This window comes from Lissotriton vulgaris, chromosome 7, assembly GCF_964263255.1.
Source record: "Lissotriton vulgaris chromosome 7, aLisVul1.2, whole genome shotgun sequence".
Lineage (NCBI taxonomy): Eukaryota > Metazoa > Chordata > Amphibia > Caudata > Salamandridae > Lissotriton > Lissotriton vulgaris.
Window position 1 is genome coordinate 1,677,297,395 of NC_141695.1, and position 26,698 is coordinate 1,677,324,092.

At 44.3% G+C, this 26,698-nt stretch overlaps 1 protein-coding gene across 2 annotated transcripts in view; it reads right to left on the reverse strand.

The window, feature by feature from the left end:
* Positions 1–26,698, reverse strand: part of HELZ2 (helicase with zinc finger 2) — a 163,974-nt gene that overhangs the window by 112,001 nt on the left and 25,275 nt on the right. For both annotated transcript variants that reach the window (XM_086932742.1, XM_086932741.1), the window contains exons 3-8: positions 24,013–24,196; positions 22,535–22,642; positions 21,351–21,874; positions 18,341–18,970; positions 15,879–16,662; positions 15,559–15,634 (exon numbers count right to left, since the gene is read on the reverse strand). In XM_086932742.1, the coding sequence (XP_086788868.1) occupies positions 15,559–15,634; positions 15,879–16,662; positions 18,341–18,970; positions 21,351–21,874; positions 22,535–22,642; positions 24,013–24,196 (2,306 nt within the window). The remainder of the gene's footprint in view (positions 1–15,558; positions 15,635–15,878; positions 16,663–18,340; positions 18,971–21,350; positions 21,875–22,534; positions 22,643–24,012; positions 24,197–26,698) is intronic.

The following is a 26,698-nucleotide window of genomic DNA, read 5'->3' on the forward strand; positions in this document are numbered from 1 at the left end:
TCACTTTCTACTACTGGATTATACCATTGCTACCTCTTACATTTTGGCTACTTTTGGCCACTCACTAGCGTCACTTTGGTCCATTTAACTGATTGCTACCTCATATACCTTGTACATTTTTGTAATCTGCATCCACTCACTGTCTAGCCCCGGACTGCACCGATTGCTACCTCTCATATTGGCTATATTGGCCACTCACTAGTGTCTCTTTTGCGCTATGTAACCTACGGTTGACAGTTGTTTTTGCACAAGTGTATTGCTATCGTGCCTCCTCCCATACCCTGCTATACAGCCACCCCAACATGGATCTCATCGGCAAGCACACTTATAGAATCAACTACCCATCCACTCTCACCAAAAAAGCTGCTAAACGCTTCAAACACAAATTCCTGAGGTCCCACCCTGAAACCCCCTTTGCCGACTCCTACTTCTCACTGGTCAATGGAGCCCTGAACATTGATATCATCTTCCACACCTCACGCAGAGCTCAATGGAGAAAAGCGTTCCTCACCCTACTCACCGTCTCCACCACCAGGAAAACCGCTCATGGCCTAACTCTCTCCATCACACCATCCCAACTCTTCCCTGACAGAACCACCATTACAATCTACAATAACGGGATTGTCCTATTCAATCCACAGACAAGAACCTGGAACTACTAAACAACCTGTTCCCCAAGTTCAAAGAGCACCTTTCCAAGCTGCGGACCTCCACCCATAACTCCGCCAGCACTATCACTCCTGACGTCACAGCCCCCACCCACAACCCTTCTAACCTAGTTCAGCATCAGAACGACACGCACCTCACCTCTACCCCCAGCACCCTAGTCAATAACCTACATGCTGTTTCTACCCCACATTCCTTAATCACAGTCACACATCGCTCCCCCTCATACACTAGCCGGCCCACTACGAGCCGGGCGGTCGTGCTCCATCTCGGCTCCCGGCTCCGGCGCTGCACGGGAGCCTGGATTGGCGGTTCCCCAGGGGCCCGGGGGCTGTTGTCGGCACCCACAGGAATCGGAAGGTGCAGGACACCTGCGGGGCTGCTCCGATCGCCCCTGGTGCCGCGGTAGCCAGATCTGGAGGAGACGCGAGTAGAGGACGGCCGTGGGCAAAATGGCGGCCGGAGCGCCGAGGACTTCAACTATCCATGAGAGGTACGCTGACGGGCTGACGGGCGCAATCTGAGGAACGCAGGGGCTGCCACTATCTGAAGATAGTATCCGGGGGCCTCTGTAGCGGCAAAACACCGGGGGTGGCCACGGCTAGAATCTGCCTTCCCCCGCCTGCCTGACCCTAAAATGGCGGCCCGATGTGACTCCCAGCTAACGTTCGGCGCCTTTCCTTGCTTTGCTGGACTATCTGGCCCCAGCGCTTGCTGCCTCTCCCTGGGGCGACTCCGCAGGCTCTCTCTGTGGCTCTTGCCTGCGGGGGTGAGCCCTCCTCATGGATCCCTTGGCGGAGACCCTCGCCTGCATCTGCCTCTGCGGTCTGCCACCCGACGACAACATCCCGGGAGGTAGGATCGCTGGCTGTTCGCTGTTTCCGCCCGCAACAGACGGGCCTGGGCCAGAGGCCAGAAATGTGCCCCTCCCCACCCCCCCACTGACCACGCTGCTTCGCGCAAACGGTGCCTGACTCCAAGATGGCGCCCTTGGGGACTCTCTTCCGATGACCGGCGAACACAGGCTCCAGGGACACGAACGCATGCCAGGGGAAACCTTTGCTGCTAACTTTGTTGCCTTCCATCTCTGCCAGGGCGCCGGGGGTCTTTCTCCCCTGACCCTCCTCTGGTCTCCGGATTGAACTCCCCAGCCCAGCTCCTCTTGAACTATGAGGCTGTGACTTTGCTGCGGACTGCCTGTCCCCCCCTGGACCTGCTGGCTATGCCAGCCCTCTTTCTGAACCTTCGGACTTGGACCTTCGCGCGCCCCGCCATTATCTCTATATGACGTGCCTCTTCTACTAACGTTTTTCTTCCACCATTTTAGTGACCTCTCACTGTCCTTTTGACTTTCCTACTGTCTCTCTTATTGCCTCTGACCAGTATAGGCCTAGAGTATATCCATCTTTATCTCCTCCTCTTGTGATTCTATCTCTTGTACATTTGCAATTTTTTCTTTCTTTACTATTTGCACCTTTTGTAACGCGTGTAATCCTAAGTCAGCTGAAATTCCAGGAGCCTAGTCCCGACAGCTCGACGACTTTCGGAGGGCTGGATGAGGTCCCCCGCTACACGGCGGAGGAGGGCACTGGACATCGAATGCTCTCACTGTCCTTTTGACTTTCCTATTGTCTCTCTTATTGCCTCTGACCAGTATAGGCCTAGAGTATATCCATCTATATCTCCTCCTCTTGTGACTCTATCTCTTGTACATTTGCAATTTTTTTTTTTCTCTTCTATTTGCACCTTTTGTAACGCGTGTATTCCTAAGTCAGCTGAAATTCCAGGAGCCTAGTCCCGACAGCTCGATGACTTTCGGAGGGCTGGATGAGGTCCCCCGCTACACGGCGGAGGAGGGCACTGGACATCGAATGCTGGCTTATGTAAAGCGCTCTGATAACCTAAACGGTTCAAGATCTTGAAATGTGCAACGTAACTGATTCTATGTAAACTGTTGTGACAACATGTAACGGAACTGGTGCTATGTAAAGCGCTCTGATAACCTTATCGGTTCAAGTTCGCGCTATAGAAAACTCTAAAAATAAATAAAATAAATAAACACTAACCCTTGGACTCCCACACATACCACTCCCATTCCCCTCTCCCCTGACATAACTCCCACCCACAACTCCTCTAACCTAGATCAGCACCAGAACGAAAAGCATAACGACAAATCCCACCCTTTGTCCCCCCCTACCCTCAGTCCCCACTACCACCCGCTAATCAACCACGCAAGGCACATCACACCTATCATCATAACTCCCCCTCCCCACGACAGGACCATCCCCGACCCATCTCCCCCCCACTCTCAGCCCTCACTACCCTTCAGGCTCCCCCATCACCACCAACATACACCCCACCTCCACCCCGCTCTCTCCACCCGCTACCAATGCCCCCCTCTACGCCACCAAAACACCCCGCACCTCATCCACTTCCATCGCCCTCATGCCCTCTCTCCTCCCTAACACCATCCCATACGCCGACACCACAGAGCCCTGCGTGAACACCAACCCACCCTCCCTCCCGCACGATAATCCCCAGGTCAGCCACTCACCCACGATTGACACCCCCAGCACTCACATCTATCCCACGCTGGACAAGATTATGTCCTCACTCCTTCAGCTCAAGGAAGACATCCACACCATCAAAGAATACATTCATACCATCAAAGAGCTTCTCATCACACCCCCAGACACACCTCACGCACCACCACTCCCCCTCGCAACCTGCTCTCCACCCGTCCGGATGACGCTCCCAGGCTACATCCATCACACAGGACCGCGATCCACGCCCACAATCGCAACAACCGCACCCGTCGCCCACACTGGACAGCGATCCCTGCCCACAATCGCAAAAATTGCCCTTGTCGCACATGCAACCCTCTTTCGGATCTCGCCACTCTCACCCTCCTCCGCTCCTATGACCCAGCTGCCCTAAACAACCCAACCACCTCGCACCTCCCCATTCCCACGATACACTCAATCCCAGTAGACCCTGTTCACTAAACAGAATCTCCGTCCCGAATAACCATAGAAAAGTCCCCATATCTCTAGTACCCTCTACCTCCCTTGACACACCCCGTCTCAAATGCACTCTCCTAAACTGCAGATCGGCTTCTAGACACTCCTCCGCCATCGCCGATCTAATCCTAACATTGGACCTTGACCTAATCATCTTGACTGAAACCTGGCTAACCGAATCTTCTACACCTATAAATGGACATTCTGGTTCCCCCCCCCCCCCCAACTACCACATCATTAGGCTTGACAGGTCCGGCAAAATAGGTGGAGGAATCGCATGCATACACAGGAACAACCTTTCTGTGCTGAAAGTCTCCGCATCGTCCCTACCCTCCCCAACTTCCTAAGAATACATCTGCCTTGACATGATCAGTGAGGGCATACCGATATGTTCCCTTCACGGCATTTTCCACCCACCCAGAGACAACCTCCCCTTCGTCCAACAAATCATGGACATGATTTCAACCAACGCCGGACGACAGCTCACCCAAATATACCTTGGTGACTTCAACCTCCACTGGAACGAACACAATGATGCGGTGGTAAATAGTCTTAAAAACTTCCGACGCCCTAGACCTTACCCAAATATGCAACAGCCCGACCCACGAGAAAGGCTCTATCCTCGACCTGATCATCGCCAAAGAGGACGCCATCCAACTTGAGTCTATCCAACCATGTGACTGGTCAGACCATCATATTGTCACATTCATCATCAATGAAAAATTCAAACTCAACAAGGGGCAATCCTCCAGACCTAAAGTCTGGAAAAGAGACCTGAAAAAACTCAACCCATACTCCCTACCCCCGAACAGCCGCGACCTCCTGCTCCCTCCTACGGGCGCCACAGATGTCCAATCCTTGACTGACCACTATCTCAACGCCATGACCTCAATAATTAATGAGGCTGCTCCCTTGCAACTAAAAAGAGTCTCCGCTAAAATCTCCAATCCATGGTACGACGGGAGTCTCAATCAAGATAGACGAGCCATGCGAATGGCAGAGCGCACCTGGAGAACAGCTCCCTCCGCACTGCATCCGAAAACTCTGAAGAAAAAGAGAAACGCCTACTTCAGGAAAATAAAGCGCTCAAAAGCAAACTTCTTCAGCCTCCAGCTCGACCAAGCAAAAAACCGCCCAAGAAAACTGTTTGAGCTAATCAGAACACAAGCCAAGGAACAACCCCAACCTCTCAGCACTTCGTGTGAAGCACCCTCCTGTGAAGACTTCGCCGCTTTCTTTACCCAAAAAACTAACATTAAGAGTGAGCTCCGCACTGACACAAGCCTCTTCGCCACACCCAACTGCATAACACTCACCAAACCAATAAACAATGCTACATGGTCTTCCTTTGAACCTTGAAACCCTCCAATCACCTCACGGATCCCCTCCCCGCTAATGCGGTCAAAGATTTCACTCCATTGCTCCTTCCACTCTGGACCAAAATTATCCACAGCTCACTCCAACAAGGAACCATCCCTGACTCCCTCAAAGTTGGTCAAGTCACACCTTTACTGAAGAAACCTACGGTCGACCCATCCGACCTAAACAACTATTGCCCCATTACCAATATTCCCACTCTCGCCAAACTATTGGAAAAATGCGCGCAACTACAACTGACTAAACACATTAATCAGTTTGATCTCCTCAACCCTCATCAATCAGGCTTCCGAGCAGAACAGTACTGAAACTGCTATGACTCACATAATTGACGATGCCCTTCAATTCCTAGATCAAAATGATACCGGCCTCCTCATCCTTCTTGATCTCTCTTCAGCCTTCGACACTGTTAAACATGAGAATTTACTCGAACTTTTGAACACAAGAATGGGTATATCTGAGACTGTTCTCAAGTGGTTCACCTCCTTTTTACACAACAGGTCGCAGAAATTCAAGAGTAACAACCTGATGTCCTCGCCAATACCCGTTTCGTTAGGCGTCCCCCAAGGATCCTCCCTATCACCAACTTTGTTCAACCTAGTTATGGAACCTCTCACTACCTTGCTACAAGCATCCAATGTACTTTTTCACATGTACGCAGATGACACCCAACTATATCTCAAACTACAATCCCCCAAAGACATTTTACTCCTGAACTCAACGATCAGAAGCACCCAATCCTGGCTTGCCGATAATCATCTCAAACTCAATGCCCTGAAAACAGAATTCCTTCTGATCTCACCTCCCGCGAAGATCTCTACTACTCGATCCTGGCTGAAACAGCTAACTGCACTCAATGTCCAACCCACCATAGTAGACTCAGCAAAATCTCTAGGCATAACTCTCGACTCCAATCTCAACATGCAGCATCATATCAGCAAGGCTACTAAGGGAGCAAACTTCCAAATCAATATCCTGAGGAAACTTAAACCCTTCCTGCCAAAGACTTCCAAACTGCAGTACAAGCACTAGTAATCCCGCAAATTGAATACGGCAGCATAGCCCTCTGCGGTCTTTCGTTAACCACTACTGCACCCCTAAGAGCTTCTCTAAACGCTGCAGCGAGACTCATCACGGGGTCAAAAAAACACTCGCATATCTCCCCTAACTTGAAATCATTGAACTGGCTGCCTTTGGAAGCCGGAATTCACCTGAAAATCGCCTGCATGACACACAAGGCTGTACATCTGAGCTCTCCCGGATACCTCGCTCAGAAGCTATCAATCTCTGGCGGCACTAGAAACACTAGAGGCACTAACAATCTTCTGCTAAAACCTCGAAGATTCCGTAAGGAAAAAAAACTTATAAACGCTCCTTCTCAGGAATGGCACCCAGGATCTGGAACTCACTCCCTCTTGAAACTAGGCTCATCTCCTCCATCACACTTTTTAAGAAAGTAAAAGCTATTCTCATGGCCAAATACACTTGACACTTGACCTATTAACGTTATCCGTAAAGTCTCTGCACCGTTCTGTTTTATTCTGCTTGATCCCTACGACTATGTGTTTTACCTGTATTATTGACTTCCCTGACTATCTATGCACACAGCTATCTATAATACCTGCATATTGATGTACCTGTTTTACTTTACTCCCCAATGACCTGAGTTTCACTCTCTTGTTGGTATGCCCTGCTTTGTAAAGCGCTCTGATATCTGCAAAGATCTTGTTCGTGCTATATAAAACTTTCAAAATAAAATAAATAAAGGGTCAGAAGCACAACAAACCCTTTCATACTCCTCGGGTTAATGAAACAAGCACAAGTGATTTGGGCGAGTGGTCCCTTTAAAGACACTAGGACTTGTCAAAGAAGGCCCTTCTGTGCCACACAGAGCGGGGGGGGGTGGGGAGGCTTGAAACCGACCGTGGGAGGCCACAGTGCACATGTACTGAACAGCTACCATGAAAGGAAGGGCAGCCACACAGGACAAGAGTGAAACTGAAACACACAAGGCCACCCTTACAATAAAACAAGCATTGGCATAGCTAATAGTCTGGTCTTTGGGAACTTATAAGTATTTAGTTATGCAGCACAATATCCTTGGTGCAACAACAACTGTTGCATGACTAAACACTTATAAGGTCCCAAAGGCGAGACCTATTGGCTGTGCCAATGCTCGTTACCTCTGCTTCTCTACTTTATTTACTCTCTACGGTTATTCATACACACCAAACATAGGTTCAATGCCCTCGTTAGGCTGTGCAAGGCCATTATATTGCATCAAATGAAGAGATTTAAAGGGATTACATCTCAGGAGGATGGGGTGAAGAGGAGAAAGGCCTACTTGCAAGGAGACCAATATCAAGAAAGCAGTAATCAGAGCCATTTAAGGAATCAGTCACCACCCCCAGTAAACTGAACACTAAACTGAAGAGACGAGGAGCCTTGAACAACAGAATAGGAGACAGTTTTCAGTTGCAACGAGGATTGGAGAAAAGCCGCAAGCAAGGGCCTATCAGGCATTATGACTCAGTAGCCCTGGGAAACCTGAACAAACTAATGGAAACGTCTAGTCGATTGACCCAGTTGATTGTCAGTAATATGTAGTCACAGCTCCCAATATGACTGAAGAATATTCGAGTAAATAAATTGTAATACCACATCTTATGTTAAGCGGGGTTAGTGAACCATCGAATGAAGAGTGGAGAATACCAAATCACCCTAAGGATAATACTTCTCCCCAGTTCAAGATACATATTTTCAGACAATTTTCACCTAAGAAACCCTGAATGGAGAAGTTGATAAATTTGAAGCTCTACCAATATTTCTCTGGTCAGGCAGAAATCAGTCTATTTCCAACCTTGGATAATTTTAAGAGATTGGTCGCCACTGGGTCGTTAAAGCATGCATACGAAAAAGTGATATAAAATGCATCAGAAATGACTGCAAACATGCTTTAACGGAGTTAAATGTATATGTTTTACAACAAGCTTACAATGGGGTGGTGGTAGCAAATTCTTTGCATGACTTCAGAAGATCTGAGACAGGAACACTTCAAGCATGATGTACCATTTCCAGTCACAAAACAGGGATGTGCAATCTGCACACTAACTTGTTTGCAAACAGGAATGCAATTTTTGATGTGGCTACATACTAATACGTTGCATTGCAAACTGAACATTTTCAAGAGGTGGGACCCGCAAAATGACCTGCATCATGAACATTAATTAGGAAGTATAAAGTCTGTGACCTCGGTGATTTGCTGGTTTCCATCCATGATTTTGCAGCCAAAGACAAAAGACCCCTGTCCCTCCGTTCCTGCAAATGTACTCCCTTAAAGCAGCTTGTGTCCTTTAAAAAAAGCATTTGCCACACTGTGGGTCGAGACTCACTGGTGGATTAGGTGCCACTTTTGGTGGGTAGGGAAAGACAGAGCAATAAATAAAGATGCCTTTAAATTATGTATTTTTTTTCACATTTTCCAGAAATTCAAAGAGAGGTCAAACGTCAGGCTAAGTCGTCTGACAAATTGCGGCTTACTTTTTTTTTTCTTTTAACCCCTTAAGTGCTGCTGACGGCCAATGGTCGTCAGCAGCACGACCTCCCCAGTGCTGCGCACGACCATTGAACGTCCATTCAGCACTAGTGCTAATGGACAGCGCAGCACTGGGGAGAAATGTTTACACGCAGCTAAGGTGTTAACATGGGGATTGTTGTTTACAAGCTCCTTTCATTTTGCAGTCAGAGAAAGAAAAGTAAAATGTATAATGTGGGAATCTTGTAGAAGTACAGGGAATGTGAAAAGAAAGGAGGTCAGATTACTTTTTTTGCAACAAACCTAATAAAATACATGTAAATTAACTGCATGTATCCAGCACTTAAGGAAACATGAAGTACCTTTTTTGTAATTCTGAAATGTGCTGGAAACCGCTTTTAATAAGATCAAATCAAGGTACTCTACTTGGTAATGCATAAATGACTAATATTCACAAACAATTTCCAAACATTATTTGTGAGTTATGCAAATTCATTAGTAAAACTAGGTCTGTAAAATTTTGTGTCCATTTCAACTGAAAATGTTCCATCTATAAACGACAGTGTGCTACCACACAATGCTTTAATTACATAGAAAAATCACCCGGCCTCATATCCATTAAAGGTAGGTGGGTAGTGAGCATCCGTCTTTCTAAAACTTGGTTCATGGCTCTAAAAAGTTTGGGAGGCACAGCTTTAAAGGGGGCTGTACTGTAGATATATATGTGTGTGTGTGTGTGAGTGGGTGTGTAGTCCTCAGGACTACTGACTGCTGTTCTCCACATGGCTGCCTTCACAATGCTCAAAGGGACGGCTTCACGTTTGAAAATCAGACACTGTACCCTTTGAGGGGTCATTATCTGGTAATGGTCTGCAACCACAACTGAAGTCACAAACCATTGATAGATTCTTCTCCAAATCTTAAATAGGCGGCGGACACCTTGTTCACTTCCCCTACTATTTGCAATTCGAACAGTCACAAAAACCCTTTAACTAGTTGGAAATACCTTTCTGACTTCTAAAACGGCTTACGTAAATAGTAAAAATGTATATAAGGGGTTAAAATGTATTTACCACCTGGAGGCTTTGAAAACTCAAAATTCCTTGGTACAGCAGGCCTTTAGGTAATACATATGTTTTACTGCTTCAACTCCATCTCCCCAGATGGGGGAGGGTATAATTACATTAACAAAAGAGGGCATTACATTTCTCCCCCCCCCCCCCCCAAGTACATTCATGGGGGGGTAAGAAGATATGAGGTCATGTATAATAGGTGCATCTCTGAAATACCAGATACCCATACTTAAAAAATATGTTATCACTAATACCAACACCAAAAATTAAACCGAATAATACAATAATGACCATCTCTTATGACCAGAGGAAAGGCCTAAACTACGGCTCGCCTCAGAAATGTGCCCATAGCAGAAATTTACAAAGCAGCCACATGGTGGTCTGTTCATACTCTCGCCATTACTGCTTAGATTCAGATACTCAGGCAGATGCTATGTTATGTTAATATTTATTTATTAAGCGCTCGTTCGCCCGTAGGCTTCATGGCGCTGTCAGGAGGGAACATAACACAAAAATCACTCTAAAAGTAAGCCTGTTTGAAAAGCCACGTCTTAAGAGAGTGTCTGAAGGTAAGGAGGTCTGGACTCTGCCTTACCGGCAGTGGTAGGGAATTCCAAAAGGTGGCTGCAAGATGGTCAAAGCAGCAACCACCAAGGCGTTTTTTCTTAAGTCGGGACGACTAAAAGAGCTTTGTGAGCAGAGCGGAGATTTAATGAGGGATTATACCTAGAGACACGTTTTTTGATACATTTTGAGCCTGTATTCTGTAGGGCTTTAAAGGTAATACATCCGGTTTTAAACACAATCCTCTGCACCACAGGTAGCCAATGTAGTCTTTCCAGGCCAGGTCTGATAGGCTGCCATTTCGGTTGTTTACAAATAAGCCTGGCTGCTTGGTTTTGAACAAGTTGAAGTCTTTTTACAGGCCTGCTGGAAGTCCCAGATAGAGACTGTTAGAAAAATCCAGTCGGGACAGAACGAGGGCAATAATAACCTGGATAAGTGCAGATTGCGTTAGGAACTGGGCTATTTTCTTAAGTTGAAAAAAACTGGCAGAGACTACTGTTCCAACTTGCCCTGTAGGTCAAGCATCTCCGAGGAATCTGTTTGGTTGATTATTGGTACCTATTACTTTAAGATTGCTTTTATTTCTAGTGCTACATTGCTAGTCCGCGAAGTGTGGGGTATGGGCTTGCTATTCTATTCACTGCTTATGACTACTGATGAGTATCCCCTGGAAGAGAAGGATAAATTACTTACCTGTAAACCTAGTTCTCTTCCAGGGGTATACTCAGTCAGAAGCACCCCGCCCTCCTCCCCGGTCTAGCAATGTTTAGTACTGGTTTTAAATTATATTTTATTCGCCTTTACAAAAAGAACTGACCTAAATGTCACCTGTGGTGCCTGCTGGGAGCATAGGGCTCTCTGGGGTTCTTAAAGGCAAAGTACCTAAATTCTTGGAAGTCTTAAAGGTGAGGTGCCAGTTTTCTTTTGTCCCAGGACAGTAATTCCTATGCAGCCTATGGGCCAAACTGCCTTCAAAAACTTTATTTTTTTCCTGGTTCTGAAAATAAAGAAATTCTTGTATGAAGCCATTTGGGTGTATGGTCTCTATTACAAGTTTTCTTAAGCAATGTGTTACTATACAAGTGTGGCGGAGTTATTTTCTGGCTGTTTGCCCCTGTTGTAGTTGGGATTTTATAGGGCTGCATAGTTATTATATATATTGTTATAAGCTCTGGGGTCCCACACATGGGCGAGGATTATTCCCTGCTTATACTTTGATGAGTATTCCCTGGAAGACAGACACGCACACAGACAGACAGACAGACAGACAGACACACACACTTTTATTTGACATCTGGGAAAACCTGTTAGCATTGCGCAAATAAAACCCAATGTTTTATTCTGAAAACTGTCATTTGATGTGCCACATTTTAGGATAGTGAGACCCACTTTTCAGGTGTTTTCTTGCTGCGCCATGTGTGTGCCTCCGTGTGGGAGTGCTGTAGTGCTTTTATTTAGGAGTGCAAAGCAAGACATCAGGTACCACACCACCCACCATCACAATACTCAAACCACCAGACCTAAACCATATGTATCACAAAGTACACATCAAAGGATGCTCAATCACAATACACCATACTATACTTTCACAATATATCACACAAAACCTCAAAACACTTTGCAACTGACCACACTGCAATAGGTTAAAGAGGAAACAAGCAACGCTCTAGGGCTTTTCTGCGACTGGAGATCAAACAGACAGAGAGGAGGATAAACTACACTCCAAGACTAAAAGATTAAGATGGTTGGCACCAGCACTGTCAGGAAACCGAAATACTCCCATAGGAGAAATCAGTGGATCACAATCATAGAACTACAACTCAAACAGACAGGTCGAATGTAGATGTGCAACACCTGCATCCACCACACAGAGGTCCACTGGAGCTTCCACATCAGACCATACGGGCACAGAAAACACTGGTAAGGTGGGTGAGCATTCTGCCCCTGGCAGCTCTTCATTCAGTAAAACGTTCAATGTCGAGACAAACTGCCCTTCAAGATTAGAAATGCATAGTAATGACAAGAAGTTGGTTAACACTGCCCTATACAAAACAAACTGGTTAACAAAGATCTCATGGAGAACGGGTAACTTGCAATGTAACACTTGTGCTCTGGAAGTGGGGTGGAGACTTGGCAGTAGTATAATCATGGAAAGTGAACAATAAAGAGATTGTGGTTTTAGTGGACTAAAACACGCCATTATATAGAAAATACATTAAAAATAATGAATTTTACAATTGAGTTACTGGAAGCAATTTTTAAAAATCTTACATGGTTTCAATGCTATGGCTGTGGGAAAACTTGTATATTGCACATTGAGAAGGGGAAGTTGAATGGGTCCTTTAATCAAATGGACAATGGGAAGGAGTCTGGTTTAGGTGGAGCACTACATAGTTGTACACTACTTTTGCAGAACTCCATATTATTGCTGGAATGTTTTATTGAATACGTTTTAATCTCTTCACCAAATAAAGGATAATTCACTAGTCTCATTTATAGATACAAATTTTAGTGACAGTCAATATTTGAATTGGGAGCTTTGGGGGAGAGATCGTCAATGACAACTCTATTCATCCTGATCAGGAAAGCTTTATTAAAGGTTTGTGCAGCAAGATTGACAATAGGGAGCACTTAATATTATTGTAGACAAACATGGAGATCCTTCCAGTGGCACTTTCCACTGATGCAGTGCATCAGAAAGTTACGCTCTGGTTCAAGAGCTGGGGTTTGGTTTACACAAACAGTTGAAATGAGCAAGCGATTCTTTTCTTTCCCACAGGTGGTCTGAATGCTCAGATGTACTTTAAGGACTCTATGTTCATCTTATGCACATCTGTTAGGAAGCATTGGTTCTGGTCTTCCAAACTTTGTTCTAGGTTAATGAAGTTTTTAGAAAATGGATGCGCTTTAAAATTAGAAAAGTAAATTTCCACCCCTACCCCCAGCTCACTCCACAGCAGATAAAATCTAGATCAGATCACAGTAGATGTTCATACATACAGTAGCTAAAAAGACTCAGGCACCATGCCTCACTGGCTGCTGGAATTAAGCTGCTGAGTGCACTAAACGCGAAACTACCCTCTATACCCAAAGCAAGAATTATAAAATGTAAACAACAAAAAGATCACGAAGCATGAGGCATGTTGCAAAGGAAAGATTGGGCACAATATACAAATACTACATGGCATGCAACTGATCTCAAATTAGGGTCATAAAACTGAGGTGTCTGCAGAAAAAAATAGGTTTAAGCTCCTGACTTTACAGAAACTGTAGCCTTCAAATTAGCTCAATGCAAAGGGGGATGAGACTTTAAACTCTGAGTACTTCACAAAAACCGAACATGTAGGTCAACCCTAGCCAGGTCAACAATTCCCCCCCAAAAGACCACTAGTTTGCTTGCAAGAAAAAACTACTGCGTGGATGTAAATGGGTTACTCCATTTTGACAGCTACCCAGCATTAAGTTGGCAGCGTCCATTCCTAAGAATATCAAATACAAATTGTGCAATCCAGCAAAATGGGCTCCAGGCCGTGTAAAATCATAATTTTGTTTCACTAGACCTGCAGGTCTAGTGACTTGAATAATTTACTAGGCCTGCCTGGATTGTACTGGACCCATAAACTTGTCTCAAATTATGTGATCCTAGGCAACTAGTTTATTTCACAGTAGCCTTTTTCTTCATGATCACATATGAGAGCAACTTCAGATATGTGAGTTTAGCAGGTCTGCTATAATTTTTTTTTTCAAAAAAACATTTATGGACATATGTCCCCCCCCATTGCCTCTTAGTTCACTAAAAGCATCGTCATTAGGGTGGCGCAGGAATGTTTCAGCTCATGCTTAAAATCGCTCAATAAATATATTACTAAATCATGTGGTAGCAGAGTGTAATTTACAGACAGCACATTGATATTGCCAAAACTTCCCCTCCAAATTGCGAAGCAGCGGCTGGTCAATTCATAAAGTAGTAGGGCTATCAAATGATAGGTCACTAAATGGTAGTCAGGATATATACAAACACACAGGCTCACATAAGCACACACTGGTGTACGCTTGCGGACAGGCACATACACATCATAAGTATATTCTTACTCATTCAAACATGGAAACTTACCTGGTGTAGTCCTCAGCGCCGTTTTCCTCTGCACTTCAATTCCAAGACTTTCCGAACGAACAAACAAGGCGCCAGAGCGAGGCTCACACACTTCTGTCCTATCTAAGCTTCTAATTGGGCATAAGGTGATCCTTTTCCCTTTATCAAAGCTTCTGATGGGGCATAAGTGCACATGACTGACACAGACCCCAATTCACCAATATCTGACATGCTGTACTTCCTGGCGCTAGGGCAACTGGTCAGATATCCATGGCATCTGTGAAAGGAAGGGCTGTAACTGCCTACGCCTGACACATGAGCAATACAGCCCAGATAGCCCTCTTCTGGTGAAGGGTGATATGGCAGCTTTTACATGTAAGGAAATGATTGGTGATATGGTTTCCTTGCATATAAAAGCTGTAATATTTTGTGAAATAAGATACAGCTGTGACATTGAGGGAAGGGGGGGGGGGGGTGTCGGCGCCCTTTTGACCCCAATGGAGGAGTCACCCCTGGGTTTTACTGATAAAACTATAAAACGTGCAAAATATAAGAAGTGAAAACCTGGTTTCAGAAAATATTTACCATTCGCACACCAAAGTATAACATTCCGATTTGTTTTGAACCTATTAAAATCTTTGTTTCCATCTCACTGCAGGATTACAAAAAAAGTGTGCTTTCCTGGCTATTGAAATATATTTTTGAAACATTTGTACAGTTCATTTAAAGGCGATTTAAAACGTGTGCCTAACACGGCTACCAGGAGCAAACAAGCAGTAATCTGAAGTAAACATAAACCGACATTTGACCTCCGTCATTGAAAGCACAGCAAATCTGAAGATAAAACAAGATGTGAAGGCATCTTTATTCTTCATTCACTTCCTGAATGAACAGAACACTTGTTCTTGGCCTGCTCTTGCCAGACCGGGCTAGTAGGCCCTAAAAATAATTCACCCTGGTAAAATCTGACTCGCCATAGCGAGTGGGCAAGTATATTTTGCAAGGCCTGGGTTCATTCTGGTAAACTGCTAAGGACATGCACTTGCCTGCATATGGAGGCATAGCAAGCATAAAAATATCATGCCAAACAGTTATGAAAGAGGCAGAAAACACAACAAGCAAGAAATCTGAGTGATGCATGAAATTAACGATGTAAGCAGTTGAGAGAGCACCAAGCAGGAGTCAGCTTTTCTTTAAGAGAATGCAAACAGATTTGGAGACACTGACCTTGTATGTTTTCATAGCTTTCTACAGTCACTTCCCCTAAGCGCACCTTCCTCAGCTCCTGTCGAATGGCTTTGACCTGAGAGACAAGTATTAGACCCATTAAATGGTCAAAGAAAAGAATGCACTTTAAATTCAAACAAGGTTACTAATTAATACGATTATGGGCGGCAGAACAAAGCGGTCAAGAGGTAACAAATAGTGATAGAGATAACCTGAAAGTTCTCAAATGATAGATGGCATTCCACAATCTGGGCAACATAAGGCATAGCACTACCCCCCTCCCCCCACACCCGGCGGCGCAAGGCTGCAGTTTCTCTTACCTGCAATCCATGAGACAGAACACAGATCTTAGAGCGGCTCATTTGACCCCACTCAACTGGCCAGTTCTGTACCACCTCCAGGACCTTCTCCCGCACTTGCAGGATCTCTGCAGGATTCATCCAGGATGTGCAGCTGCTGTCTCGCTCACATATACCGTGTGTGTGGCAAAAGATAAGCGGGTAATTTTCAGGGTGAGGTGGAATCTTCCCACAAGCCTCGATTGCATTGCCATTGCCAATATAGAAGTGTTTAGAGACAAACTGAATAATGGCCTCCGTGCAGCGGTAGTTCTGATTAAAGATGATACGGCTCTTGCGAGCCACCTCATGATGGTCCTGCTGGTAGTAGTGGAAGAGCCGGTTCAGTAAGGTGTACTCAGCCAGCTGTCCATCACCCAAGCAGAAGAGCTTGGGAGTCACCTGCATGTGATCTCCAGCCAGAATAATTCGGGTCTGGTGGTCGGCATAGGCCAGTGGGATGAGTGCTTCGCACTCTAGCATTTGTGCTGCCTCGTCAATCAGGATGTGAGTGAAGTAGCCCCTTGGTACCTTCAGGTTTCGCGAAGTGGATGTTGTGGTGATAACAATGCGGTGCCGGTTCAGCAAACTCACTGGTGGGTTCATAAAGCTCATCTGATCTTCTGTTAGGCAGCAGTATTTCAAGGTGATCTCATCCGTCGAGGTAATCAAACGCTTGCTGTATTTCACCCGCAGAGGCACAGCTTCGGGATGCCCATTGATTACATAGGGATGGAAGTGCTCCCGAACATAGAGATCTGCTGCACTGGAAAAGGCAAGACAGGAGAGGTTAAGAATGAACATTAGTATTGCAAGGGCCAGAAGAGACTGCAGTTAAAAACCAGGTCAGGTTTGGGAAAGGTGTGGAGTAGAAGACAAGAAACGGGTGGGGTCATGGGATCATCACAGTAATACAGCAGAGATGAGTGACAGAGGACCAGTGGGAAGAGAAAAACAGCAAGTGGAAAAGGAGAGAGTTGAGGTGGGCATGACACTTTGCTTACAGCTCCAGAGGCATTCTTTACAGATCATAGATCCCCCATTACTCCCTGAATTGATTGGCCCATATAAATGGGAGGGAGGGGGTGGGGAGGCGCAACCACACAAACTTTGGAATTTCAGCTATTTTTTTAATTTAACCTACGACTCATAAAAACTAGAATCTCTAGGACTGCACCATCTAACCACAGAACCCATTCCATCAGGCAGTAAAGATCAACTCTACAATCACAAGCAACCAACAAAGCAAACAGACAACAGGTCAATAACTAAAAAATAAGGGGAGGGTTGGGAGGACCTTTTTACACTCCAATGAAAGTTCCCTTGCCTTGTCATTGAACACCAACTTCCAACATGAAATTGGGTAGGAGCCCTGAACTGTATTCAGTTGTTTACCTGCCACTTTAAAACTTTTGACATTTTTCATTGCACCATTAGAATGTTGGCAAAAGTCCATCATCAGCTCACCAGAAACCAGGTTTGTTATGAATTAAACACGGACTTTCCTTCAAAAAACAATAGCTAGCGAAAAGCTTAAAAAAAAAAAAAATTCGCTGCTTAATATCCTGTTCTTTCCAAACGTAAATGCGACATTACACTGACTGTTTCTCCTCTGCACCCCACTTTTTGGTCATTTGCAACAGCTAGTCACTTTAATTCAAATAAAAGGAAAATTCATTGGTTTTTGGGAGAAACACTACCTCTAGACTACCTAATCAACAAATGTGCAGTTTCAATTTCCAGAGAACACAGCAAATTTTGTTAGTTGAGGGTGTTTATAGATGAACATGGACCACAAGAACTCCGCTTTGCCCTGCTACAAACCACAATCAATCCCCTTCCCATTCCAGAAGCAACTCAAGGAATTCTTCTCCCTTTCATGTTATGCACACCGTGTGTACAGATTGGTTTTGTTCAGCTGGTAACTCAGCATAGAAGGTGCTGTCCACGTTCACTCTGACAGAGTATTACATCAGTTTGTTGCATCTAAAGCAGTTGCATGTCACTCATTGGGCCACATTCTTCTCTTGTGAGCATGTACCCGTGTTATCCTGGCTTGAACACTGGGGGATAGGCTAGGTAGTATCTCTTTGAAACTAGATCATATCACATTATCAGCATACAAAGGTGAAGCATACACCAGTTATTGCGCTACACTTCTGCAAAGGGGAAGTAGGCTGGAGCGTTTTTGGCTCATGGTTGTTTTATGTTCTGAAGTTCTTTTGAAGATTAATACTGGACTGCTCACTAACCATCCATCAACATAAAAGGGCTGTGCTGGTCTTACCCTGCAGCATTCATACAGATTGGTGATAATGTTGTACTCTCATCAGTAGTTTCTAGGGTTGCACAGAGCACCAATGCTAGCCTATTTAAGTGTGAGATACATGTGCAATGCAGGGCTATGCAAGCAAAACCTTCATGCAAACCAAGCAGTATGTTACCTATTTGTGTGGGTGCAGATCAGCACTCGTTTTCCGCGTTCTCTTAGGACCTCCATGGCTGCTTTAGCCAGTGTGTATGTTTTTCCAGTACCAAAGGGCCCATAAATGACAAGTGGGGGTACAGGTCGTGTTCCTGCAGCACCTCCAGTTATTAAGGCAATGGCTTGTTTCTGCTTCATGTTCCCAGGCCTTGAGGTCTCCATGTAGATGGGTAGAGAGCAGGAGACAACATCAGGAAGGATTAGCTTCTCATCCAGCAAAAGATCCACAGCCTGATGCCATGAGCGGAACTGTTGTCGGTCTATCTGGAACTGAAGCTCCACTGTGCAAGGGGCGCGGTCCTTAAGCCCCAGCTCCTGGCAGCACCGTGATGGTATTTGCAACCACAGGCTGTGATCTGTGGTGCCTTCATGTCTCAAAAGGACTTCATACACTCGCGTGTTTGTCGATGGAGACAGGGCCAACAGAGCTGTGTGCACAGACCTCTTCAGCAGGTATCCCTCATCAGTGTCTGGCATCAGGCTGTAAGCTACCTGCACTTCAGCAAAGCGCTCCCCATTAACAGAAAACTTTGTTTCAAATTGGGTTGTCATCATCATGGTCGGAATGATGCAGGACACCAGGCTCAGCCTAAAGGGAGAGATGATTATTGCAATTAGGTCAATGTTTCAAAACAATGGATAACCAAAGTTGGGCTGGGAGTTGGTACGTCATCAGTGCAGGACAACAAGCTCAGCTTAAAATGTAGGCAGGGAGAGCATTGGTGCAGGAGTGAACAATGTTGAACATGGGGCACAGAGCCCAGACAAGTAATGCAAATTACAGTGCTAACACTTACCCCAGAACTCAGTCCTTATTTTATACATTACCAGTGCTGTAAATTAGACACAATACTAAAGCAACAGAAGAGTTAGAGACTAGTACTTAGGGTTTTGACAGAGAGAAAAACACTGGAGTACTAGAAGAGCCATAGATCTGCGGGTCAAGACAAGGGTACATTGACAGAGGAGCACAAAACTAGGAAGCACTCCAGCACTTTGTCTACCAATTATGTTATAGGACTTCCATATGCAAGCACTGTCAGATTTCAAAGAGCAAATGGTTTTGATGCCGTTAATAGGGTCCATGGTGGAAATAGGAATCAACTGATACACTCCCGGTCTAATTGAATCACAGGTTTGTGTGAAGGAGAATAGAAGGAGATGATATAGATCAAGAGTGATGTGGACTGTGATGGAGCAAGGTGAAGAACAAGATTTTGTTCAAACTTGTGAAGTTAATCTCCCATAACAAGAAATCAAATTAATAAGCTTGTGGTGAAATTACTAATCAATTTAGTTTAAGAATACATTCATCAGTAGACGTGGGATAAATTAATGTGCTCTATGTTGCAAACGCAAAGAAAAAAATAATAAACTAACCATGTCTATTGTCTTTGTCAGTATTAAATGCGGCAGTTAAATGGCATGTGCTTATTTTATGTGCTTATGTTATGTTTTTCTGTGATGAAGAGTTTATGGAGCTCACACTGTTCAAGAAGGAAAAGTAAATATAATGGTGCTGGATTGCGCTTTGCTAGGTAACATAATTAACAGGATTAATTAGTAAAGGGGGCAGGTAAAAGAATGGGTCTCAATTCTTTAATTAATTATTGTCCTGTGTTTGTTTAATAATAGTTTCCAAAGTGAGGCCTAAAGGTGGTTCAGAAAATATGGCTGAAAGAGCTGCAGACGCAAAAGCTTGTCCAGAGTGAAGCCTTTGCACATGTGTAGCTGAGAAGATTTTTACTGCATAGTCATCGTTAATTGACAAAAGCAGTTCTCTGGTCGTGTTTGAACATGCTCAAGGACAGGAATTTAAAGTGTCTGCCAAGGCTAGGAAGTAAATGTTCGAAACCCAAGGAAAAAGTAACTTTGAGGAAGCTGAAGGATGTGGAAATGAAAGACAATAGGGCTTATTTGAAGCCTGGACTTGGTCAAGAGTCGGAGATGACCTCATATTTTATCATGGACTGACACAGGACAGCCAATGAAAAGCTCGGATTTGCTTAAAAGAATGTAAAATGTGGAAAGTTTAGCTAGAGAGAAAGGTATAAAGTCTGACACTATGAGCAGGGAAAAAACTCTTACTTTCCGATTCCTGAATGACGTGACATGCTGTTGGACTTTTGGCGCATGTAAGGACAGCAGACTTTAAATGATTTTTCCTTTCTAGGTGAAGCGAGAAATAGTCAGGGAAATAGATTTAGGGAATGGGAAACTGTTATTCTGCTAATACTTCGTTTTTCTGAGCGTACTTTGAAAATGTCAGTTTTAATTCATTTCCTTATTAAAATGCTGCTTTCTTAATTGATTATAAAATAAAGATTATAAAACGTAAATGCTTTTTCTTTATGAAAAATTACATTAATAAAATTGGATTTGAAGAGACAAGCTGGTCTTGTTTATTCATGGTCTAGTTACCATCAGTTGATTCAATCGCCTTAGTGGTCTGATTAAAGAATGTTTAAAACCATGGTAAAGAAAGATAAACTGCAGTTGTATATAATATTGTAAATAATATGTGAATAGTTTTATTAATCATACCACCTGATTCAGTTGCTCAAAATTGTCTCATAGGTTTATGGGCCTTTATATGCGTTTCATTATTAATGGGGAGTATTGAGGTGATCAGTAGCGTTTATGAGACAGTTTTTCAATCAGAGCGCTGGATCAACTGGCATAAATGCAAGCAAGGGTACAGGTAAGTAGGACTAAAATCGGAAAGCAAGAGGTCTGAATTTGTGGGGAGTAGCACAGCTATGTGCGACTCCAGGCAACACAGAAAAATAGGGTACTGAGGTCTATGCTTAGCAGACATTTATTCCTTATTAGGAACACACCAACAAATACTTTTACAATAATGTGTGGCTGTAAAATGTCACTTTACATTCTCAATTTCTCTAAATTATTTCAATTTTGCCAGAGATTTATTGACCTTGAACCACAGGTGAATAGGCCATTAGATTTACCTGGACACCAGCTCTTCTTCTGAAAGCTCTTCAGCAAAGAGCAGCTCATGCATCCTCTCTTTATAGTTCTTCCGAGTGACTGGCACTTCAGTAACCTTGACACCATGATGATAATCCAGAGACAGCACCGGTGGCTTGTACCTGGCAAGAAGATCAACTTCTTCCAACGTCCTATCGACACATGGAATAATCATGCGGTTGCCACTATGCCATCTCTCCGCAGTCCCAGTGGGAGTTTTTGCTATGGGGGTGCATTCACTGGAGTCCAAGTCTTGAATCCCAACCTTCATGAAAATCTTCTGAAGCAAGACAGGACGAGTGCCGAAGTCCAGCACTAGCCATTGTTCGTGGGTGCCAAAAAGAGAACATTCCACCTGCACAGTCACGCAGCAACGTTCGAAGGAGTCAGAATCATAGAAGCAGTCACCGCTAGCATAGGTACAGCGCTGGCCGAGCTTTCGCCCTGCCAACGTGAAGACAACCCCAGGGTCTCTTTTTAACAAGGCCACATGCTTCAACCGCTGCTGTAAATACAAGGGAAACAGGGCACATCATAATATAGAAGATAACAGTGTTGGGAAAGAAAATTATGACTTTTTGAACCACCTATACAGCACTGCCGTGTTGAGTAATAATTCAGACTAATTCAAGCAGTTAAAAGCACTGACCAAGGGGGGAGACATGAGCCATATGGGTTATGGAGGGAGTACTGGGTGCAGCAATGGTGAGCTTAGTACAGGTTGAATGACCTATACTCGGAAGCAAAAATCATCAGAACATGGTGTGGTGGGGGTTGATGAAATGAGATTTGATAAGGCAAACAACCAACAACAGCAGAACATGCACGCCTGGGCCACTGAAGATGAAGGTGATACGCAACCATTTTGCAGGAGTTAAAACACTCACTATAACAGAAAATATGAGACTGTTGTAATGATTCTATTGTCACCACAGAATCTGCTACAGAAAATCTCATTGTAATTCTGTTTATCACAGCAGCAGCTAATCATAAAATAAACCACTTCTTCACAGAATCTACAGCAGAGTGTACCATCCACATTAAAGCCACCAAAATCGCATCTACCTGAAACATGCACAAAGGCCTCAGGTACTGAATCTTTGCTGTTACTTATTGGGGTTGGAACCCAAAAGAGCAAAGTTTATGGGAGTAAATGAGCACTTACTGAGGAATTCACTGTGAAGGTCCAACTGTGTTTTAGTTTCTTCTCTCTAGAGCTGATGGTCAGAGGTTGGTTGCACGCGACCTTGACATAATCCAGCTTCTCTGTCATCTAAGGGTAAACAATAATTAACAGGACGAAATTTGAGCAGCAATTTAAGGAGTGTCCTCTTACTTTACTGTACCCCCAAATGTTGCTCTCAGTTACAGCCAGGGGTTTTCACATGTTACCAACTCGCACTTTTCAGCATCTTAAGTGTGTATACCAAAGCCAGGTGTAAGCAGACCAGAGTCAACCTCATGCCACCCATATCCCACTTTCAACCAGATTAAGGATTTCGGATGAGAGCAGGCAAACAAACAGGCTGGTACAGATATTTATCATAGTGTATGGGTCTATCGCAAAGTAGCAATAAGGACTTCTAAAACAACTCAAGCCTGGGGAACTGCAAAAGATTACCGGCAAATGAGGATCTATTTCAATTAACAACCCGGTCTACCAAAGATTCAAGTTGACAGGAGCATCTCAAGAGTGAGAAAACAGAGAAAGCCAACAGGATTATCAGGTATTGGAAAAGGGCTGGTTTTGAGCAGACCCTTGACTGATTGTGACTTAGTAAGTTGTTGAAGAACTGGTGTCTTTCGAGTCGACAATTATTGCAGCATCAGAGGGGGAAAAGGAGGTACAAGATAAATACCAAAGTTTTGAGCTGGGAACACTCGTCTCAAAGATATAGGTATTTGGAGTGGACTTTTGGGGGGGGCTTGGATGATGTTGACTATCTGTGGGTGCTTGTGTAAATTTGTGAGGCTGCTCCAGTGCACAAGTCTCCTCAATTTGTGTAACAGGCACATCTGAGAGTCTCACATCTTGTTATACCCGATTACCGACACTGTTTTTCATTTCAAAAAATTTGAAGAGACCTTGAAAAGGGGAGGATTAACTGCAGGGCTTGATTAGGGATTTGAGATTCCATTGGCTTAAGCTTTCTAAAGGTTTTGTGGATGTCTTGATTGAAACTACTACAAAGGGACTCATGTAGGACTGAGTAATGATCTTTGTCTATTTGGTTGTGGTGGGGAACCTGTTCAATGAGGGAGAGAAGTGGACTGCCTACTGACGGAGAACAGCCATTTGTGAGCCCATGTAGAATGAAAACACATTCTTGTTTCCGTACCTTGTCATTGCACTCAGCACAAGGGAACAAACAGGCCAAAAATATCTTGCGATGGAACATCAAGGCAATTTGTGGTGAAAAACGTGGGAAGCATTCGGTAAGCTCTGGTCTTAAGTATGATAAACCAAGTAGAATTATCCCACACATTAAATTGCCCAAACAGGTTTTCACAAACCTTCTCTAGGCCAGGCACGTCACAAACACACACAACCACCCGCTCACCACGTATGCAGCCAATTCAGAAATTCAAGGGCACACAGTGTCCGTTCCCATCCTCTGTGCACAGGTTTTAGTTTTAACTTACGATAAGGAGCTCATTGCTGCATGCCCGGTATTCTTGAATCAATCGTTCTGGGTATGACAGGAGTCCATCCTTCTTGGCAAACTTCTGGTTCATTCTGGCCACCTTGGCCCTCTGTATCCACTCCTGTAGTTCATCGGAGGAATGGGCACTGGTGCATCCTTTCCCATAGACGCAGGTCTCAGGGCTTCAAAGCAAGATTACACAAGGAAACTTTCAATAGGGCAGTATTTTTCTTGCCTTACAAGTAAAACACTAGGATGATCTTCTCTAAAAAGCAAGCTAGATTAATGTACAGGTAGCACAACCTTAATATGTATAGATGTTAGAGTCATTGGGCAAGGACGTCCATGGTACCCGGTAAAGTTCTAAGTGTCAATATCTTACGCCCTGTTTCCAGTCGACTTTTTTCCCCAAATCCTGGACAGCTGTGAATAACCAAATGAATCAGCTTATTCGAGAGACTAAGTTCCATAAAGACTTCCAATCTGGTTTAAGGGCTGCAGTGGGTTCTCAAACTCCATCTAGAAGCTGTGTATAAAAGCGAGATCCAAGCCATTCTACGTTTGTTTCAGTTCCATGTTCTTCATGACCAATGAAGTGAGTGCTCTGCAGAGTAGTTGTAGGGTATCTGTGCAATAAGGACTGTTGTCAGTTTGAAAGCCAGGCTCCCAGAGAGGAGGGGACATCACCCGAGAAAAACACTTTCTGCTGGTGGACTGAGGGTTTGCCTAAAAGCCTCCTTGTTGAGAGAGCAAAGGAATATGCCTCGCCCTGCAGGGAGAGAGACTGTCCAGGGGGAGAAGCCCAGAGTGTTTACAGTGTGGCATATTGGAAGAGCAAGCAGTTGCAAGTGACCATGTGTTGAAGGGGTTCCAGGCACCCCCAAACTGTTCGCATTGTAAACCGCTTCAAGCCTTCTAAATTGGGAACCACATCAAGCCTTCTTTCACTGCCCAGAAGCTGAATGACGGGCGCAGCCTGGAGCCTATGTGTGCTTAAACCATATGCACCCTGGTTAGGCCAGAGTCTACAACTGCCAAGACCATCTACGAAGTTGAGATAAGCCCGGAAGTTGCACACACTGAAATAACGTTGCTCTGATCCCTGGCCTTGGGAGGCTGCACCTGCCGAAGACAGGAAGCTGCCAGAAGCCAACATCGCAGCAGTCTTGATGTTTCCAGAGACCTTTCTGCCATGGCCTCCACAGCTCCAATCTGACAGCTAGAGCAGGACCACTGCATGTGTCCATCCAACATCTACCAGGACCACAACTAACAAAAGCAGGCAACTGTGGTGCAGGAGAGTATGTCCCAAAGGGAAACTGAGATGGTGTGGAAGCTTGCTGTGCAAACTAAGGCTTCTACCATGCTGACATCATACTGAAGGAAAAGCAAACTAAACTGCTGGCCACATTATGCTAGAGTGTGATGAGTGACCGCACATGTACCAAGCCAGAGATCTCTTCCTGATTAGACACCAGGGTTCACAAAACTGAGGAACTCAGTTAGTGGGGGTGGGGACTACAGAAGAGTGTAGCACCGTCCTAGACTCAAACAGGATTTCAACCCTTTATTGCATCCCTGCAATTGTGCTGCGAGGTAGTGAGTAATACAATGTGATTAAAGTACATTATTTTACTAAAAAGATTAGCACTATCCTGGACAATAATTTTAGTCGGTGGTTTGGAAATGAAGTTCTGAGTTCATGCCCCCTACAACACTGCCCAGAGAAGCCTCAGTTTCTATTTTAGGTTTTGGAACTCCTAGGAGGTCCACAAATAGCATATAAAACAGATAGGAAATGGATCTTTAAACGAAATTAAGTGCTACCCACAATTTGAGCCATCAAAGATTAACAGATCGGTAGGCCAAAGATTCATATTATAATGTCCAATACAATTTTTATTTTTTATTTAAATAGTTAAAATTTGGAAGCAGAACATTCCATTAGGAGGATTATAGAACAATTGCAAAAACGTCATAAAAAAGGCCTCAGCAACTTTTATAGATATAACAATAGGGCTGGACAAACAAATAAGAAATGTTCAGATCCTGGATTCTACGTTGACATAGATTACAAACATTAGAAATAGCACCCCATTTAGAAGTTAAAACATTTAATGGAATCATGTTTAGTCTTAGCAAAGTGCAAAAACGCCTAACCGCATGAGGCAAATTCCATGCCAAATATGGTCGAGGTCTTTAATAGCGGATTGTACTAAAACGTAATATATATTTTTGACTACAAAAATCAGTATCCAAACGTTGACTTAATTTTATAGAGACATGTTTTAAGCATGCTTTTAGTTGTGTTGGCAATAAAAAAGGAATCACATTTTGATCCAACTCCAGTTGTTCAAGCGCATACTTAAAAAGGTTTTAAAAATAGAGTTTCTCTCGTCAAATCAAAAATCTCCTTATATATAAGTGTCTTAGTAACTAAACATTGCTTTGTAACAAACAAGAAGCTCATTGTATCACTCCTACCAAACCTTGTCCAAAAAAACGTTTGATCACAAACTCTAGTCTTCGAGCTGCAGTTGTCGCCAAGATACTGAAAGAGGACAGGCGCCATAGAATCCGACCTTCGGGAGAGGTGTAGTGCAGCAGCCAGAGCAGCTGACTCCGGAGTGCGGGCTTGCAGTTCTATCCCAGGCTGCAGCTCAGCATCATGTGACTGAACAATA